At 43.0% G+C, this 20,092-nt stretch overlaps 1 protein-coding gene across 4 annotated transcripts in view; it reads right to left on the reverse strand.

The window, feature by feature from the left end:
* The window catches only part of Fbn1 (fibrillin 1), a 212,705-nt gene that overhangs the window by 92,960 nt on the left and 99,653 nt on the right, over positions 1–20,092 (reverse strand). For 3 of the 4 annotated variants that reach the window (XM_076570544.1, XM_076570546.1, XM_076570545.1), the window contains 5 exons: positions 18,322–18,447; positions 10,238–10,363; positions 5,628–5,786; positions 987–1,169; positions 229–369 (listed from right to left, as the gene is read on the reverse strand). In XM_076570544.1, coding sequence (XP_076426659.1) covers positions 229–369; positions 987–1,169; positions 5,628–5,786; positions 10,238–10,363; positions 18,322–18,447 — 735 coding nt within the window. The remainder of the gene's footprint in view (positions 1–228; positions 370–986; positions 1,170–5,627; positions 5,787–10,237; positions 10,364–18,321; positions 18,448–20,092) is intronic. The other variant, XM_076570547.1, reaches the window with a different exon arrangement.

Consider the following 20,092-nt stretch of genomic DNA (forward strand, 5'->3'; position numbering starts at 1 on the left):
TCTCCACTCCTCTCCAGCACCATGTCTGCCTCCCCACGCAGCTCCCCTCCATGATGACAATGGACTAACCCTCCGAAATCAAAAGCCAGCCCCCATTGCCTGTTTTCTTTTATAAGCGTTACTGTGGTCACGGTGTCTCTTCACAGCAACAGAACACTGACTAAGACACAGACAATTACAAAAGTATCACAGTATCTCTCGGTGTCAATCAAGCGATCAATGGCATACCGATGCACTCCCCGCGGATGTCCAGCTGGAAGCCCTTGTTGCATTCACACCGGTAGCTGCCAGGGGTTGGGATGCAGCGCCCGTTCTGACAGAGGTGGCGGAACAATTGACAGTAGTCAGTAACGTTGAAAGGCAGCACCCCTAGAAGAAGCAGCATTGGACTCCATTAAAATTAGTCACACCTATGACATCGGCGCTTAGTCTGCTAATAGTGAACAAGATGCTGAGTCCTAAAGGAAGAGCCACGAAGGGTGAGCCAGTCACTAGAGCACAGTCCCAGTCAGCCTTCAGAGCTGAATGGGGGTTCCTAGCCCCGGCACAGGAAAGGTGCTGTAGCCCAGAGGCTTCTCTGCCAGCCTCTCCCATCCCATCCACCTCCTCATTCTCAAGCCTCCAGTTTGGGGAAATAACTATGCCAGAGAGGTGTTGGCAGGTAACTACTTTGTACACTAAATGACCTAAAGTATAATGTCATGCATCTTCTGCCATTAATTTGCTCTCCGAATCAGATTTCAGTCTTCCCCATACCCTCCCATATTTAATTGAAAATATCCATAACAAAAGGGCATTCATCTCCGGAACATACAAGGCTCCCGTTCTTATTTATAAAATGGGAAAACTTAGAAACATGCAAAAACAATGTAATTTTTTTTACCTAACAACTGGTAAAAATATTTAATGATGGACATGGCACAAACCAGAAATATGACTTGATTAATGCAAGAAAAAAAATAACAAGGTGGCTTTTGAATTCTTACTCGGTGGTTCCCGCGATGGAGATGGATACGGATAGTCTGGTGGTGGCCGAGGGACTGGGATCACAGACCCAGGAGTAAAGCCAGGAGGAACGACGGGCTGAAGTGGAGGGCCAATGGGTGGGGGAGGATATTCTGGTCTCCCAGGAATTACCAGAGGGACAGAGCACAGCTTGTTGAAATCCTCTGGAAGAATACAACATAACACAACACAGTCAGCAGAGCCGTGGCTGTTGGGAGGCCAGAGAAGACGCCCCTTCAAAGAAATCAAAGTGCACTGGCCAATCGAAATAAACACTTCATCATATTTTTAATATCTATGTAATAAGCACATTGAGACAGTAATTCAAAATTTAAACAAAAAATGTCTCCAGAGCAGGTACCATGCGTTCCTTTCAAAATCCAGAAAGACATTTATGCATTGAAATTCACCAGGAAAAATGTCAGGTGCCACTTTCTCTGCCCAGCCCCAGTGTGGCTGTCACAGGGATCTAAAAAGCACATCGGAAGGCTTGCATCCTAATTAGAGACAAGCACAATGACATAGATGAATGACAATGCTATAATGAAACCCATTACATCGTACATATGTTAATAATTTTAAAACTCATATGCGCATAGAGTAAGGGCTAGCAAGACACACAAGGGGTGAAACGGAAGAGGAAGTTCAAAGTCTGGGCTATATGTTGTCCCCCCCACTTTTGGGGGGGTAAGACTTCGGTTTTTGTTTTATTTTATTTTATTTTATTTTATTTTATTTTATTTTATTTTATTTTATTTTATTTATTTTATTTTATTTTATGTGCAAAGGGAATCCAGTTCCATCTCCTGCAGGATGTGATCACATGAATCCTTTCAGATCACTCTTGCTGATATATGAAGTACTAGAGGGAAGAAAGGCTTGTGTGGAAAACCAAGGACAAGATAATAATGGATGCACAGGGGAGGTAGTGATGGAATTGACAGAGGCCACAACCTGTCTCAAGGATAATTTATAAATAAATGGTAGTGTTTGGTGATGGGATAAATGCCAGAGCCACGGGACTAAAAAATCAAGATTGACGACTAGAGTTTTGGTTGCTCAGATAGCTAAATGCTCTTGTCCTTTACCATGAGAGGGAAGCTGTCAGGAGACAGGGGCTGGTGTGATGGGCAGAAGCCAAACTTCAACTTGAGCATTTGAGTTAGGAGATGTCACGCAGCCAAATGGAGATAACACACAACAGTTGTTGAAGAGAGTTTGGAGCCCAGAGAAGAAGTTAAATTTTTCATTTATTAGCAGAGAGGTAACATGTAAAGCCACGAGATGGATGAGTTCTTCTAAACAATGTGGAAGGTAGGAAGTCCAGAGCAGAGCCCCGAGGATTGGTCTGTTAAAAACAACTAGATGAACGGAGAAGGGAGGTCACAGTAGTGTGGCTGCGAGAGTGCAGCACAGGATTTTGTACGCTGGGGCTCCCTGACTCCATCATGTCTTTCCCTGGGTTTGCACATTTTGGGGTCGAATCGTATTTTTAACAATGCCATGAATCTATCAGAATAAATCTGAGTTGGCACATGGCATCTTTTTTCTGAGTTTTTGGAACGGTATTTTAGACAGCATCTAGCTTCAGGTATGTTGGTTTTATCCATTTGCAGCTTCCCCTTCTACAAGCAGACTGGTTGATTTTTAATCTTTGCTTTCTGTCTACAATGTCGAAAACTTTATTATCACAGTCACAGTGATTCTTATATAGATATTTCCTACATAGTGTTAGAGATTAACATAAATTAGGTTAATGTTTTCCTTTACCTGTGGACTACTGAAATGCATTCATAACTCAATCTCATGGGACATCCTGCCAATTTACATTTGGCTAAACACACCAAACTCCATGTACTCTACCGTTATTAGCTAGTCCATTTCTGTACATTCTTCAGTCTTACTTCACACCTATAACACAGACCTAGTTTAAGCTTCCAGAGAATTCCATTGCTATGCTCTATTATTAATCTGGAATTCTGACCCACAAATTCTTGGTATCTCACTGTATTTGAAAGAGATTTTTCCTTGTCTGTATTTTTCCTGACTCAGGATGCTACAGTTCCTTTTATTAAACCATAGTGACTCTTCCTACAGAATTATCACCTAGAGCACCACATCACTTGCTCCCAAAGGATGTTTTCACTGCATTTCTATGCAGCTCTTTAAGTCTGGACCATCTATCTATCTATCTATCTATCTATCTATCTATCTATCTATCTATCTATCTATCTATCCATCCATCCATCCATCCATCCATCCATCCATCTATCTATCTATCTATCTATCTATCTATCTATCTATCTATCTACCATAACCAAGTCTTACTCTCAGCATAGCCCCATAAATTACATATAAGAGCATTTCAGTATGTGCTGGATTTAAATGAATCCTGACTATATTAAAGGAAACAGTTTGTTTCCAAACACTTGTAAGCACCAGGTCAGCCTAGTTTTAACGTTCTTTCATGACTTGTAAGAGAGGTTGGATGGCTTATCAGCATTTCTGCTAATTAGGTGACTATATTACTTGAAGAACCATTAAATTCACCTTAGCCCTGTATGAAATGTATCTTACTGGGCCCTACACTCCTTTTTTCCTATAGACTAATGATTTTATCTGTGAGCCCCTTTACATTAAGGGATAATTTTTCTCAATAATCTTTACCTTTTCTGTCTCCATTCAACCTAGAGATGAGATGTAATTAAAAAAAAAAAAAAAAAGAGTGAAAGGCCGTCCTTCTCACATCACCGCTTTCCACAGACGAGAGCTCAATAGCACTGTCTTGAAAGGTCTGAACAAACAAAAGCTGACCTGCAAATCCGTTTGCATGATCAGTCTGCTTTGCACTAGGCCTGTGTTAGGCTTTGCCTTTCAGCTCTCTGCAAAGTCACACACAAGAGACCGTGAGTCTTCCTGTGCGAGGTCTTCCTGCTGACTCCTGCCTGCATCTGCTGTCTTCCCTCCTCTACTCCAGGTCTCAACACAAGGAATCCAATCAATGCTATTGATCCCCAAATTGACATATACATTTAAGAAGCAATTCTTCTGGTACCCAAGTCATGCATCTTGGTAGAAAGCCATGTGCTTCTAAATAGTGATCTAGTGAATATGTCTGCAGCAAATTAAGAGGAAGGCTTTTTAGGGCATAGACAGCATGTCCAAAATGCATGACTTGTTAATCATACGTATGTATGTATAGAGACAGGAAGATTATATTACTTCTTTAATCCACACATACAATTCTCAGTAATGAGCAGCATTTTATACTGACACCCATGAACAACCCTGTCATCTGTGATGAGAAATGCATGTCCTAAGAGCAGCACTCTCCAAAGCATTTCATCAACTCTGAGTTCCTCCACCATTTCACTGCTGACTCTCAATTCCCTGATTTAAACATGCCTTTCAGGAATCAAATTAAACAGAGCTAAAAGGTCAGTTTTTAGTTGGAATTTGTGGCGAAAAGCATACTTAATGAGCTGTACCTTCTACCTGAATGTCTCTTACAATGCTATGGAAGTACAGAGAGTGTGAGAAATTTAAGATTACAGTAATGACTAAGATCTCCTAGTGAGATTTATTAACTAGTGACAGAGCAATACATGAACACAAGTAGGCACAAAGCAGAGCAGCACAGATCTTGAGCACAGCCAAAATATCAACCCGAACCAGTGTGTCATGAGGGTAAGGCCACAGTTCCTGCTGTGGTTATCTTGGCATGTTGGGGGATCAGGCCATGTTTGCACAGATCCTTGGCCCTCTAGAGTGTATGTGACCAGCAAGGGTTGTGGGAGAAGGGAGTAGAAGGTAAGGCATGAACTGTGCAGATATTTTAGGAAAAGAATAACCTATTTACTTTAGAAATACTAAGACTGTTTAAGGGAAACATAACGTATAATTTAATTAGAAAATAAAACGCATTATGTTAACAACTAACATAACTGGGTTCTGATTCGGGAACTCTGAATGCTGTGTCAAATCTTAAATATTTCTTTGTAGGAAAAGGTGTCATTTGGACCACCAAATAGTGCCTGTGGTCATCTTAATGAAAATATCCTGGACATTTTTCTCTACACCCTCTGAGACACCTGTAAGGCTATTGTCAGGTGAGCTATACTTTGGGAATTGTATGCGGCAGGATCTCCCACTGGCCACTTGGGAAACCACCCCAATCATTCAGATTGCAGAACAATACACTTTTAGTGGAAATGAAGGGAATATGGCAGATAAACGAGAAGCTATGAAGAAAAAAACAGGACTTGGCAGAAGGAAGAGAAAAGTGATACTGTTGGGGAAAGAGGAGATGCATGTGATAAAGGAGTTGGGCTTTATCCCACTGAACTGGTAAGCCCACAGGAGAGCCACCAAGTCCCTCAATGAGAATAAGAGAAAACAGAGGCTTCCTGAGAAGACTGCTCTTCCATGGCAATGAGAGAACTAAGTCGCCAGCAGATATAGAAACAAGCCTTTACCTGTGCATCATCTGGGGGATTCCTGCATGCCCACACTTCAATTTTCTGGAATCTTATTTATTTACCTGGGTTTCATTTGGATCTATAGTGCACACTCTGCCATGGCTGAGTTGGGATATGATATAGATGCTGTAGATGGGTTCTTACCAGTTGATCTGATGGGACACATCTCGGGGGCAACAGCGACTCCTGGAGACCAGCACCGGCCAGCATCACAACAGCACTGCATTTTGGTTATGGACTGTGGCAGCTGGTTAGAGCAGCGTCCATTTGTCAGAGCCGTGTAGCAGTAACCAGGACGAACATCTGAGAGAACCAAAAAAACCACACATAGCTCTTTTGTGACTGAGCTTGAGACAACACTCCTCTGCCTCTATACTCCCATGCTCTCCCCCCCCCCCCCCCCCCGCTATGACAGACTGCCCCATGAGCATGTGCTCTGGAAAGGAAGTTTTGAACATCCCACTGGCCCAGTATGCACTCAGAAATGCCTTGTCTTTCCCCTTGCCTCTGCACACTGGGCCGCTTAGCCAAAATTCCACATTCCATATCCAAGGTGAGAAGAAATGGTTAAAATCAATGTGCCATAGGGGAAAAATACCTAAGAAAATCACTGGTGGTGACAGACACTTTTCCTAAAGACTTGTTTCTATATTAAAGACAGCCTGGGTTGTCTTTGGCTTAAACTACTTAATTTGAGCTACATTAGGCAAAGATTTACCTAAATGCATTAGAAAACAATGTTAATCTGTGGCATGGGTTTTTAGTTTGAAATTGTGCCTCAGACTTGTGAGGTTGTCTTGATGGGATGAGCCAATTTTCAGCCAGATCTAATGCTTATTAATCAGGTTCCCTTTTGTCCTGAGGCCTTAACAATTTTTTTTCAAAAGGTTTATTATTAATAAATTCCAAGACATCAATGATTGCAGATTTCTAGTCCTATAGGATCCAACAGTTCTAGATGAGTTCTTTTCTTTTTGGCAGAAAAGCCTCCTGTGAAAGCTGCGTGGGGAGGCACACTCCTATAGATCGCTTTTATTGGATTACATCATGTCTGATTGTCATGACAACAGCTGACACACTGTAGTACAACTCTCAGCTACTAAAAAGAGCTCACAGCACAGCGAAAACCTTTGAGATGTCCCTGTGAAAAGATGGGACACATAGCAAAGTGCAGACACCTATCTCTGTCTACACAAGTGGAGGGTGTGTCTCTCCAAGTGAAACACATCTCTGTGCAGCCTTACACACAATCATGTTGTGAAAAACAAATAATATCTGAAATATGCTTCTCATTTGACAGATGGCATTTGTAAAGTGAAGACATTTCCGCAGTCAAAACCCCATCCCTAAGTGCCATAAGTCTGAATATTAAGCATCAAGCTTTGCCACAGAGGATTGTCCACATACACTTGTCTTAAGAATACAAAGCTGCTGTGGGATGGTCTGTATGGCAAATTGCCCTGATTGGTCAATAAATAAAACACTGATTGGCCAGTGGTCAGGCAGGAAGTAGGTGGGACAAGGAGAGAGGAGAATTCTGGGAAGTGGAAGGCTGAGGAGCAGAGACACTGCAGCCGCCGCCATGACCAGCAGCATGTGAAGATGCCGGTAAGCCACCAGCCATGTGGCAAGGTATAGATTTATGGAAATGGATTAATTTAAGCTAAAAGAACAGTTAGCAAGAAGCCTGCCACGGCCATACAGTTTGTAAGCAATATAAGTCTCTGTGTTTACTTGGTTGGGTCTGAGCGGCTGTGGGACTGGCGGGTGACAAAGATTTGTCCTGACTGTGGGCAAGGCCGGAAAACTCTAGCTACAAATGGCGCCCAACGTGTTGGCAAGAGTTTGTACCTAAAACCTGAGAAAAAAGATTCTAAAACAGAACTAAAAACAGCTTCCTAATAGTCTCTCTCAAATGAGCAGCAGCTGCCGGTTTGAGTTACTGGCGGGTTCCTGGCGTGTGTGCTCGACCTGCAGTATGGCGGGAATGAGGCCTCTGCAAGTGGCACATTAAGCTGCTTGGTGGATTTAGCCTTTACTAGTACAAAACAAAAAAAGAGGTTTCTGGGCTACACGCTGCTTGGATAAAAGCATAGACCCAGGATGGCTCCCAGAGCTGGCGGAAAAGGTACCACCGCCATGTTGGGAAGCTGAAGTGGGCGGAGCCAGCAGCCAAGCCGTTTCAGGCTTAAAAGGCTGCTGTTTAAAGCAATAGGCTCAAGGTAATATAAAACATAAGCCACATAAAGATGGCTATCACACAGAGAATCTGGATTATGTTCTCTTTGATATTTGTAGCTGAAGAAAAACATTTGATTGCAAAAGCTGTTGAGTTATGCCAAAATGTATATTTTAAAGGTACCTTGACTTCAAAATTTAGATGTAAGGATATGTTGCTTTGGAAAAGAGGCTCTGCTTTTGTCTCTACAGAAAGCCAGAGGCTATGGATTTGTTCCAGATTAAGATACATCAGGTTTGACCAGCCAAGACCACCTGAAAGATCTTCCAAGGTCTCCAATGACACCATGGCCCAGATGATCCAACATCCAGAATCGTTTCAAGGCAACTGGTTCAGATGATACAGTCTCATGGACTACTCCATGATCCTAAAATTTTCTTTGTGTCCCCATAAGATACAGCGCCCCCCTCCAGCAGGAAGTAGTAAGAGAAGCTACGCCCAAATTCCAAAATATACCAAGCTGGCTTTAAAGATGTGTAAAAGTTAAAACCTTCCTTTTTAAAAAAAGAAAAGGGGAAGTGCTGTGGGATGGTCTGTATGGCAAATTGCCCTGATTGGTCAATAAATAAAACACTGATTGGCCAGTGGTCAGGCAGGAAGTAGGTGGGACAAGGAGAGAGGAGAATTCTGGGAAGTGGAAGGCTGAGGAGCAGAGACACTGCAGCCGCCGCCATGACCAGCAGCATGTGAAGATGCCGGTAAGCCACCAGCCATGTGGCAAGGTATAGATTTATGGAAATGGATTAATTTAAGCTAAAAGAACAGTTAGCAAGAAGCCTGCCACGGCCATACAGTTTGTAAGCAATATAAGTCTCTGTGTTTACTTGGTTGGGTCTGAGCGGCTGTGGGACTGGCGGGTGACAAAGATTTGTCCTGACTGTGGGCAAGGCCGGAAAACTCTAGCAACACAAAGCCTTTAAATATTGATGGCTTTAGTGGTGAAATACATAAAGATAAACATGCATAATTTAGGAACATTTCCATTATTTAAGCAAAGATGGGAAAGGTAAACCTAAACAAACCATAGAAAAGAACTGAGGGTCAACATCACAGACACAAGGCAATTTCTGAGTGGTACTTATAGCCACCAGTGTAGATGCAATTCCCAGAAAATGTTGGATCTGGTTCCTGGGCAGATGTCTCAACAAGAATGGGTTTCTTTCCAGCCAGATCCAGGAAGAGTAGCTACAGAGGGTGTGCAGATGAGCCTGTTCTGTGAAGCCCACGGTGGGGCAGGCATCTCTCCATGGAAATGGTGGAGAGATGGGAATCCTTCATTCTAACTTTAAGAGCGTCATTGCTTCCAATGTTTTACATGCTATGTTAGTAAATGTTTGGGGCATGGAACCCGAAGACTATAAAGAATGGGGAGATTCTCAAGCATGGTTTCTATCCCAGCTTCAAATGGACTTGGTGGTCAAAACCCAGTTGTAAATACTTGACCAAATTGTAAAATGTGTGCATATAACTTGCAGATGGATGGTTCCTCCTTCAGAGCAAAGCTGGGACCCACAGCTGCCCATGGTAAACTCTTAATGGGTTAATGACTATTATTTTGAAAATTAACTGATACCGTGTTGTTACAGATCTGGCTGATGAGTATGCTAAATCAACGAATCAAAGACTCTTGATCAGTGTGGTAAAATGAAGACTGTTGGGGCTGAAATTACAAACTGTTATTGGGTTACTGACAGTCATTGATTTACAAACGGCATCAGCAGAGGACTTGAGTTTGGTTCCTAGCACCCATATCAGGAAATTCACAACCACCTGTTAACCCCAGCTCTGGGGGACCCAATATCCTCTTTTGGCCTCCACTGGCACTTGTGCTCACAAGTTCATGAAGTCACATACACACACACACACACACACATCATTAAAAATAAAAATAAAATAAATCATTTTTAAAAAATAATATATTAAACTTTTATTTAATTTCTTCCTTCATGTAAGCAAAATACCACATGATGTGTGTGTGTGTGTGTGTGTGTGTGTGTGTGTGTGTGTGTGTGTGTGTGTGTGTGTGTTTGTACTGCGCTACCCAGAGTATGTATGTATATATGTAGGTACTGACATGGCTGCTGTGTATGTAGAACCACTGGACACAGACTGAAGATCACTAGTTTGCATGTCCTCGTGAAAAATACCTGAGATGTTTGAGAAAGAATGTTATTTAACTAAATCACTATTTTAGGAAGGTAAATCTGGCAAAGTAGATTGTGTAGAAGCAAGATCAATTAATCATTATTACAAAATGTCAGACCTAAATTAACATAGATTCTGGGAAGTGACAAAAGGTAGATAGCTGTGCCTTAACTCCCAGACTGAGGACATGGGCAACAAATCCACAAACAAGGACACCAGACATTTCTGCTGCTTAACACGGTGTTCCACTGTTGGAATACATCTCCACAAACGCTCATCCTCCCCTGTTCCCATTAACAAACTTATCCAGAGAGATGTTCATTGTGGATGATGTATAAAAACCATGCCTGCTGTCTGTAATTAAACCCACCTATGCATCTGGTGCCATCAGGAGAGGTGTAGAAACCAGGGGGGCATTTGCAGAAGTAACTGCTGACTGTGTTTGTACATTCCCCGCCATCACAGATTCCAGGAATAGTGCTGCACTCGTCGATATCTGCAATGTAAAAGAGGTTCTGTTATCTGGAGGGTGCGACATGAAATTTCACGGGTACAGGGATGCAGACAGAGTGCTTGTGCAGTCAAGCCCCCAGACACACCTGTCTGTGCCAAATAAAAGCTGCCCAGAGAAGAGCCAATTCAGATGCATGTTCCTGGGGGTTTACCAAATTCAAGAGATGGAGCCAAATAAACCTACTCTCTTCAGAACCTAAACCTGACAGGCCAGCAATGTGTTGCTATTCCAAACCCATTTGTTTTGAAAGCTTGCTCTCTCTTTCAATGCATATGTTGTACTATATTAAACTCCTCTGATAATTATTCTATACTCCTTCACATTTTCTGTATTTCTTTTCAGATTACCCACAGGATAGATACTTCAATCCTTCAGAGGAGACCTCATGGCCTGAGCACTGCTTGGGAGTTGGTGCCCTGGGGTGACCAGACTAGAGTTAGGAAATACCAACTTTCTCAGGAGCACATCCAAATGGCTGTGACGATGGTCCTATGTTGGAAGAATGTGTATTTGGTGAGTGAACTCCACTAGACACTGGGCGCTCCAGTCAGCTTCCTCTTCAGGGAAGGACTAACTTCTGCTGTTGGAGATGTGGTCAACAAGCTGTCTTTGACTTTCGGTCCTGTCAGGAATCATTGAGCTGCACAGAGCTGCTTTGCCTGAGGTCACACCCTGCCCAGGTGCCCCATATCTAATAGGAAATCATGGAAAATTGGGCAAAAGTCTGGTCATCTTAACCCAATGAGGGACCTCTTTAAAGGCCACACGATGCCACACCGCCCTCTGCGATCAGTTGATACTGCTTCTGGGATGTGCCACAGCTCATCCAATCTGTCTTCTTTTTCTCACACACTCATCTTAAGGACATTCCTTAACAAATATCCTGAGTGCTACAGAGGCCAAAGTGGATCAGCTGCTAAGGCCTGAAGCCACTGGTCTCCTCCAAGGAAACAGTAAGCATCCCCTTTGGGAAAAAAATCTAACTATTTCCTCAAAGAGAGTTTTTCAAAAGCCCAAATCTCTCACTGACATGTATCGGTTGTGGTAAGGGAATGGAGGAGAAGAAATGGAGCATGCACTGTGCTGTCTTAGACAAACTAGAAGGATAGCCACACCTCTCCTTCTATGCATAGAGAAAGGAGAGGCAGGAAGAGCCCCTCGGGGAAACCACTGTAGCCAGCCTGGCACTGCTGACACTCAGGAAGGCTTTGGACCACAAAATGAAAACCCTCCCCTTCCAGTCCATGTGTTCTTCTTCATTTAAAAAAACAAAACATGGTTCTGAGTGGACCACATTCAAGTACATTCTCATACATTCAAGTCTACTCGCATTCAAGTTGACCCTTACAGTCACAAAATCAGCAGTGACACCATCTCCATGCTGTTTAGCCTCTTGAAAAGCAAAATCACCCTTCTTCCATGCAAGCCTAGAGACTGACGTAATGTTTCACTGAGCACAGAGTCAAAGCTATGGTACCTGGCACCATCACTGTGAATCTGCCATTGGTAAAAGTAAAAGTATTCCAGGAAAGAAGCAGCCTGGCTGGGATGCTGCCATGGCACAGTGTAAGACCCAGCACCATCCCCCAAGACTCTCCTTACAACAGCTCAGTTTTTAGTGTCCTTCTATCTTTCTGCTGCCCCGCTTATTCTGGGCACAGAGAATCAGTGTACTAATGATAATGAGCCTGCAAAACTCCAAACCTCATCTAACAACAGGAAGACATAACTGTGAGGCAAGACATTTGTGGTGGTGTGAATGAGAATGGCCCCAACAGACTTACATATTTGTATGCTTGATCCCAGTGGGTGGAACTATTTGGAAAGGATTAAGAGGTGTGGCCTTGTTGGAAGAGGTGTGTCACTGGGGATAGGCTTTGAGGTTTCAAAAGACTTGCACCATTCCCAGTCTCTCTCCCATTCCCTCTTCCTTGTACTTGTGGATGGAAGCTCTCAGCTACTTCTCTAGCGCCATGCCTGCCTGCTTGCTGCCACGCTCCCTCCCTACCAAGATGGTTATGGACTCCAGCCCTCTGGAACTCTGAGTCACAGATGAAACATTTTCTTTTATAAGTGGCCTCAGTCATGGTGTTTTGTCAGGGCAATTACTCAGCATGCCTTTCCAAAGGGTCTTCAAGTGCTAATATCACATACCGCTTAACAAAGATCATGTGATGATCTGTTAAAATACTTTTTCAGTCTATTAACAAGGACAAATGCTAGCAATTTTGTTTAAGCCACTTAGCATAATACATTAGTATCAAAAGAAATTAAGATAACAACCAATAAAAGAAAAAGTTATTTTGGAAACATAACTAACTTTGGCAGGCCGTGGGCATATCTTCCGCCTGCCAACCAGTGAGACTGGCATCATCTGTTAAAAATAGCAACAGCGATGACAATGAGAGTCTCAGTGTGTTGAGAGCCAGGCCACGTTGAAAATTCTAACTCATCTAATCCTCACCCTGTTGGTGTGGTTACGGGACCTGATTTCCATGTGTCTGATGCTCAGGTGTGCCCCTCGCATGACTGAGGCCTGCAGAAAACTAACAAGAGGTAAACCTTGAAATAGGAAAAGATCCAGGCCTACAGGGGCAGGCCTCTATGCCCAGCTATTTGGGAGTCAGAGGAAGAAGACTCAGGGGTTAAAGACCAGCCTAGGCTACAGAGCAAATTCAAGGCCAGCCTGGGCAACCTGGTAAAATTGTGCCTCAGAAGTATCAGGAAAACAAAAGGTGGTGGTGGAGTGTGTTCCTGACAGGCTTAGGCCAAGGTCAAACCCAAGAGTCAGGGGAAGCAAACAGCCTCCTCATGTATAGTCACGCTAAACCCAAGTCTCCAACTGGCTAGGACTTGAGAAGTCCACCTTTGCTATATGTCCTCAAATGCTACCAGTCAGAGGCTGAGAACACACACCTTAATGTTCACTCCCAAAGCTGAAACAGGATGAGACAAAACTGTCACACACGAAGGGGTGCAAATACCTTTGAATTCCCCAATGTTCCCTCCCCAGCGATCTGTTCTACTTCTGCCTTTTATACTCACGAACCAGTTTCATAGCTACAGAATGATAATGGCTGGAGTTGTGATCTCACCATCATCAGATGATGGAAATGCCTTATAGGAAGGGCTATGTGCAAAGGTTTAACTAGAGTCATGGGCTGGACCTCTTCCTCCTGGTGCATTATCCTCCCAGGCTCTAACAACTCTACACTTACTTTCTTTTACTAAAATTTCAGATCTCCTAAGTAACAGAATCCAACAACAGTGACTTGTTATGGTTTTCATAAATCAGTCTTTATCAAATGCCAGCCACAAACATACAATAGTTTGGGAGGCCTGCTGGGTGCAGCGGGAACTGGCAGGCAAGAGCTACTTCTGCAGTCTGGAGACCTCCCTAAGGTTCAAGGCGGGAGGGGAGAGGCCGGGCTACTGGTGAGAAGTTCCCCAGTGTGGCTGCAGAGGTCACAGTAGCTTCTGGCAGCTCCCTCCTCCCTGCTGGCTGTCAGTCATTTGCCTCAGTTCTCCCTAGGCCTCACCAGCTCTCATCAGGCATCCCCACCTCCCTATCCTGGGCTCCCTGGGCTCTCTGGGGAAGAAGAGACTCGATGGAGCCTGTCTCAACTCTGAGGAAGATATTTCTGGACACTCACTCAGGTGTCAAGAACTCAGTCCACAAGAGCGGCTTGGCAAGGGAACCAACTACCTGATCCTGGATGTCTCCATTGCTGCTCAAGTGGGGGTGGGGGGCATTCTTTAAAAGAATCAGGAGACACTGCAGATTTATGCACCCGTAAACTTCGTTTTATTGCACACATGCAGCCTATAAGAAACCTTCAATTGACAAGCAGACACTCAGTGCTGTTTTAGTCATACCATGATACCATCAATCACAGGATCACAACTGGGAAGGACTAAGAGGAGAGGCAGAGTCTGGACTACAGAACTGGAAAGAGCCTCTATGTATCATCTTGTTCGCAGCGTTGGCATGTGATGTCACTAAGACCGTATAGTGAACTAGGGACTTTACCAGGCCCAGGCCCACCTTACTCTACACCACATCTCCATCAACTGTGCAAGGGGTTAGCTAGCTACACTGAGCAGAAAGGTGAGCACTGTGGCCAGGAATCCCACCTGCAGTGATGGATCAAACAGCCCCAGGGATGCTCATTGGTGCCCAAGAGGACAGGAGGCCCTAAAGCAAGTAGCCATTAGGTAAACATGGCATTCCTGCCACAAAGAGGAGTCCTAAGCACTTCAACTCACGTATCAGGGAGTGCACGGATGTAAGAACCACAAGGTTAAAATTCCTGTGCATCATGCCATGCTCTTAGGACTGCTGGAGGCTGTGCTGATGATAATCTAAATCCCCAAACATTAAAGGTTAGTTATTAATTCATGGGACTCCTTCCAGAAATAAAACTTAATCCCTTAACTACATTTTTTTATTTCTTAATTTCCTTCCACAGTAACCTATGCAAATATGGGCTCGGTTTCCAGAAGGGGGAGGTGCCGCTGCTCCTTCAGTAGGCGAGCCCCACCGCCATCAGAAAAATCAGCAAAAAGGTGCCTGCAAGCTCTGATCCCCTTACTCAGCTCACAGCTGTGAATCTCCATCTTTGACTTCTAAAATGTTTAAAACTCTAATACTAAACAGCTCTGGCTTATTAATTTACATTTCAACTGTTCTAAATTGTACGTGTGTATTAAGCCATAGTCTATAGAGTTTTATTGGGGTTTTAGGAAGACAGAATAAGAAAGGGAGAATTCTGAAGAGGACGCTCTCATGAAAAGCATTTGAATAAAGCCATCCTGCGGTGGAACGGTGGTGGCTGGCATCTTGGGAATTTGCTAACACCCGCTGGACTGAAGCAGCTTTTTTATTTTTAAGGTAATATAAGAACTACACAATTTCTTCATTTCTAAGCCAAGGGAAAACACACTTAAAAAGCCAGCTACAGTGCCAGTGACATGACTCAGTAGGTAAGGGCATCTACTGCCAAGCTTGCCAACCTGAGATTGAACCCTAGGACCGCCACAATGGGAGGGAAGAGCCTACTCCTGCAAGCCCTCCTCAGACCTCCACATGTGTGCCGTGGGTACAGGATACATACGAGCCTACTCCTGCAAGGCGTCCTTAGACCTCCACATGCGTGCCGTGGGTACAGGACATATACGAGCCTACTCCTGCAAGGCGTCCTCAGACCTCCACATGCGTGCCGTGGGTACAGGACACACACATACACGGAAACCTTTCCTCCTCTTCAGCTGATTACCTCAGGTGTTTCGTCACAGTAATGAAAAGCTGACTCACACACATGGGCACAGAATGAAGCCTCTGTTATGCCAGGCCCTCTTCCCTAGCCACTTAGAGGATCTCTCAACCTCTTTGTGGTTGTGTGCCAAATCCACTAGGCTCCCTCCCTTGACCACAGAGGACGGCCTGTGCCCAAATGGTGCCATTCCCCTAGTGTGCTGCTCTAACTGAAATACAGTAAAGGATTGAAGGAAGGCACCCAGCTTGCAGAGGGGTCTGGAAAGACCTTCTGATGATGCTTCTACCAGGGCAAGACAGGTCAACAATGTTCCATCCAATCCCAGGTCAGAGCACATGTAGTATTAACAAGAAAATATCCTCTCTAATGCCAATTTGCATAGAACAATAGAGAAGGAAAAAAAAAACACCACCTAAATTTAATGTAACCGCAGATGGCAGAGGAAAGATGAACTCTAGTCCAATGGTTCTGTTCTCTGTCTTGCTACAGATTCCAATGTACAGTTGAGAATTTGGTTTTGTTGTCAGGAATATTAAATAATTCTCAGGTTGAATTTTTAATGTATGAGATAGATCACAAAGTAGGGTTTTTTTAGCATTAATAAAAATATCTGAGTTCCCTGTTTTTGTTTTTCAGTGTGAACGTTACCTCTGCATCTTCTGTGTGAAGTACACCCATGGACTATATTCCTGACTGTTAACTATTTTAATCAAGCAAAAAGCAAAAGGCAGAAAATTCCATTTTTGCTCAGGCTGGAAGTTACTGTGACTCTAGAAGGCAAAACACAGGCCAGACAGGCCATATGGTCTCCATTGCCCTAAATCTTAGAGCTGTAATAGAGTACATAGTTGTTCAATATACTTAAAAATGTCAGACATAGCCCGCTGTTGATATGAATTCTACATGCAAGAAACCTCATTATATTGTCACAAAAGATATCCATAATAATGACTGAATATCCATACCCAAATATTTTTACATAGTTCCACGTATTAGGAATTAGAGTTAAGGCTCTGTATGGTGACCCATGCCTTTAGTCCCAGCGTTTAGAAGGTAGAGGCAGGTGGACCTCTGTCAGTTTGAGGCCAGCCTGGTCTACACAGCAAGTCCCAGGGCCGCCAGGGCTACAAAGTAAGTGTCTCACACACAAAAAAAAATGAAAAAGAAAGAAAAATATTAGAGATAATATTATCTCTAATATTTCTTTATAATAATTAGAGATAATAGTTCTCATCTACAAAAAAGTGTCAATACAATCCACTCAATGAGCACCAAAGTCAAAATGAAGAAGCCCCTGCAGATGCCTGAATGGCCTCACTCAACATCCTCAACACTCCCATCATTTATAATGGTGAAAAGTGGAATAGGTCTTTGCCCCCATCGGTACCAACACCCTCTAGTGCGTAGTTACATCTCAGTTTCTAAACTCCATTCTCCTAGAGAAAACCACCATTACTGTTCTTTAAAACATGGGATGAAGCCTGATTTCCAACAGGAACTAAGACCATTTCATAGTTCAACAGTTGAAATAACTGAGTATAACATATTCTTGATTGCAGCAGCAATTACAAATTATGTCAATTAGCTATTTTAGAAACCACTGTAACCCACAAAGGCGATTCTATGACAATTAGGTAGTTCCATTCTGGGCAAGCCATAGTAAACGTCTGACTATAGCTTATTGATCGTACTTTACATCAGAAGCTGTCTTCCATTGCTTTGACAGACTGTGGAATCTACCAGGAGGTTAAGAACCCAAGGAAAGATCTACTCTGAGTGAAGTGTTTCTTTGCTAGAGCCTAAGAAGGTAAATAATACAACTGTGTTCAACAAAAACCACAGACTTAGGATTGAAACCTCAGGCCACACCTGGTGGGATGAGAAGCTAATAAAGGAGGGGCCTTCTCTGAGCTTGAGATGAGTCTTTGACTGTTGCCCCAAGGCTGTCAGACCATACTCCATGAACTCAGCAGAAAGAAGTCAGAGATGTCTACGTATGTTTTGAATGCTTCCATCTCAAAAACAAATCACTGCACTGGAAGCCAGCCCACTTCTGCATATAACAGTAGGGCCAGATGTAAACATGTTTCCTGTGTATACATTGTAGAAGCCTACTCTATGAACCATACACAAACAGAAAAATCTACTTCAGGTTTCTCCTTTTGCTTGGTGAACACTGGAAAGCTTTTCATTTGGTAGACAATATGTCATGGTCCAGAAAAGGAAATCCTAAGCTCTAACTAGGAGCACACATGTGTATGTTAATATGTCACTCCCTCAAAATTCTGCATGTTAACTGGAAAATATCAGTGGCATAATTTGTAATGGTATCTAATGACCAAATTTAAATCCATGCCCCTAGAACTATACAAAACATGCATCTTGAACATTTTAAACCAAATATCATCCTAAAATATTTCATGTTTTAATATTTAATTTGATTCAGCCGGGCCTCTTATTTTGTGTCTATAAAAGTAGAAGAAGCTGCAATGATTTTTCTAGTTCCAAAGGCATACAATTCCTACTGGACTGTCATATTTATGCTCTCACGGGAATGACAAAGACAGAAGGTCCTGGGTATCATCTGCAAATAAGCTTGCTGCTGATGCCACCTTGTCTGCCCTCCCCCAGTTCCCTGTAGCTGCAAAGCATGAGGTTGCTTACCTTCACATTTTTGTGACACTTCATTAAATTTGTGTCCAGCAGGGCATTTGCACTCAAAAGACCCAACAGTATTAATGCAATTTCCTCCTTGACACAGCCCAGGGATAGCCTGGCATTCGTCCACATCTGTCAGATTTGGGAAAACAGAAAGACTCATTGCAGAAGAAAACTTAACAGTTTATCCACAATTATATTACCAAATTTATGTCAAGGCATCCATCACAGTTTCCAGAATATGATGATAGCAACTGTTATGATTACATTATGTAAAATAAGTTATTAACACAGCTTAGTCAATAATGCTCAACAAGAAGGAGGCCTGTCTTCCCACAAGCAAAAGAGACTATTTCTATTAATTTTGGAGTTTTTTTATACACAACAAAGTAAAATACATAATGATTAAAATGATCGGTTTTTTACTGTTTTTTTACTGTGTCATTTTCCCATTCAGATTGGCAATAATAATCAAAAGTATCTAAGATACACTTCAAAATCAAAATGTGATATACGTCCATAAAGCTATCTTTAAGTGTTACGATGAATGTCAAAGGTAACATGAAATTTACTTGAGAACCCCGAGATTGCCACAACAGCTAGCCTAGTCTCTTCATACATATGCCCTTTTACCGTCTGGAAAACTGTCTTGTGCAGGAAAAACTCATCAGGGCTGGAAGGGAAAACGGTGCTGGATACTGTGTGGGCTCATCAACCAGAGCAGAATCCAGGAAGGACCCTCCGAAGCTCAGAGCACATCCCTCCCTGTCACTGCTAAGTCAGAGAAAGTCCATGCCTTTCCACTGTCTGCTCTCACCTCCCTCTTTCCCCCTCCTCTCCAGGTTTCCTCAGATACACCATGGATATGCTGCCTTGAAGTGTTGTAATCGTGGCCCCTCTTTCTGAAATATTCTCCCTGTTGGAGCTTCATGGTTGGTTCATCCTGACTCCTCTTTTAGTCTCTGGACCAATGCCACTTTGCTCCAGCTAGTGTATAGCAACATCTGGCCCCTGGGTCTCAATACCGACCATCCTAATAATGAATCTGTTTCATGGCTCAACACACAGGCTTCTCTGCAGCAGAGATTTGGTCCACCTTGCTCAATGCTCTATCCAAGAACCTAGGGACTAACCTCTGGTCCTATAGATAGTCCCAAATTAACTTCCCCAACAGAACCTCCTCCTCCATGATGTTGGCTGTCTGGATTCCATTGTGAAAACAGCGTATACAAGTGTATTCTCTCCATTTCTTCATTCAGAACACAGAAAATCCTGGTTTAATACATGGGAGTCTTGAGTTTCTTCCTCTTGGACTGTCTTGTGGACATCCATGAGTGCAGTACCCTCTTTCAGTCCTGATGCTGAGAGAAGCAACAAAGCAACTGCCATTTGCAGGCTCTCAGCCTATGCTGCCGGGAAAACTCACCCACAGTAAAACGGGAACTAGAGAGGAAATATTTATTTGGGCATAAAAACGCCACTATTTTAACAGAATGTCCTGACCCATAAATGAATGACTATATTGAAAAAATTGGATTATGTTTTACATCCAGTTTCATTTTTATTTTAGACCAGGATTTTCTAAATGTTTATTAAAATGTTACTTGAAATCACAATTTAAAGTCAGATAGACAATTCTAGATACTCTTGTTGATTGTGATTTTTTGGTCAACAGGAAATGTGTATGAGGGCAGTTCCCCACTAACCATGTGCCCCCAGACTACACCTATATACATGCCTCTATCAACCCATTTGCCCATAGCCTACATCCGGCCCA

The sequence above is a fragment of the Peromyscus maniculatus genome, chromosome 4 (assembly GCF_049852395.1).
Source record: "Peromyscus maniculatus bairdii isolate BWxNUB_F1_BW_parent chromosome 4, HU_Pman_BW_mat_3.1, whole genome shotgun sequence".
In the NCBI taxonomy this organism is placed as follows: domain Eukaryota; kingdom Metazoa; phylum Chordata; class Mammalia; order Rodentia; family Cricetidae; genus Peromyscus; species Peromyscus maniculatus.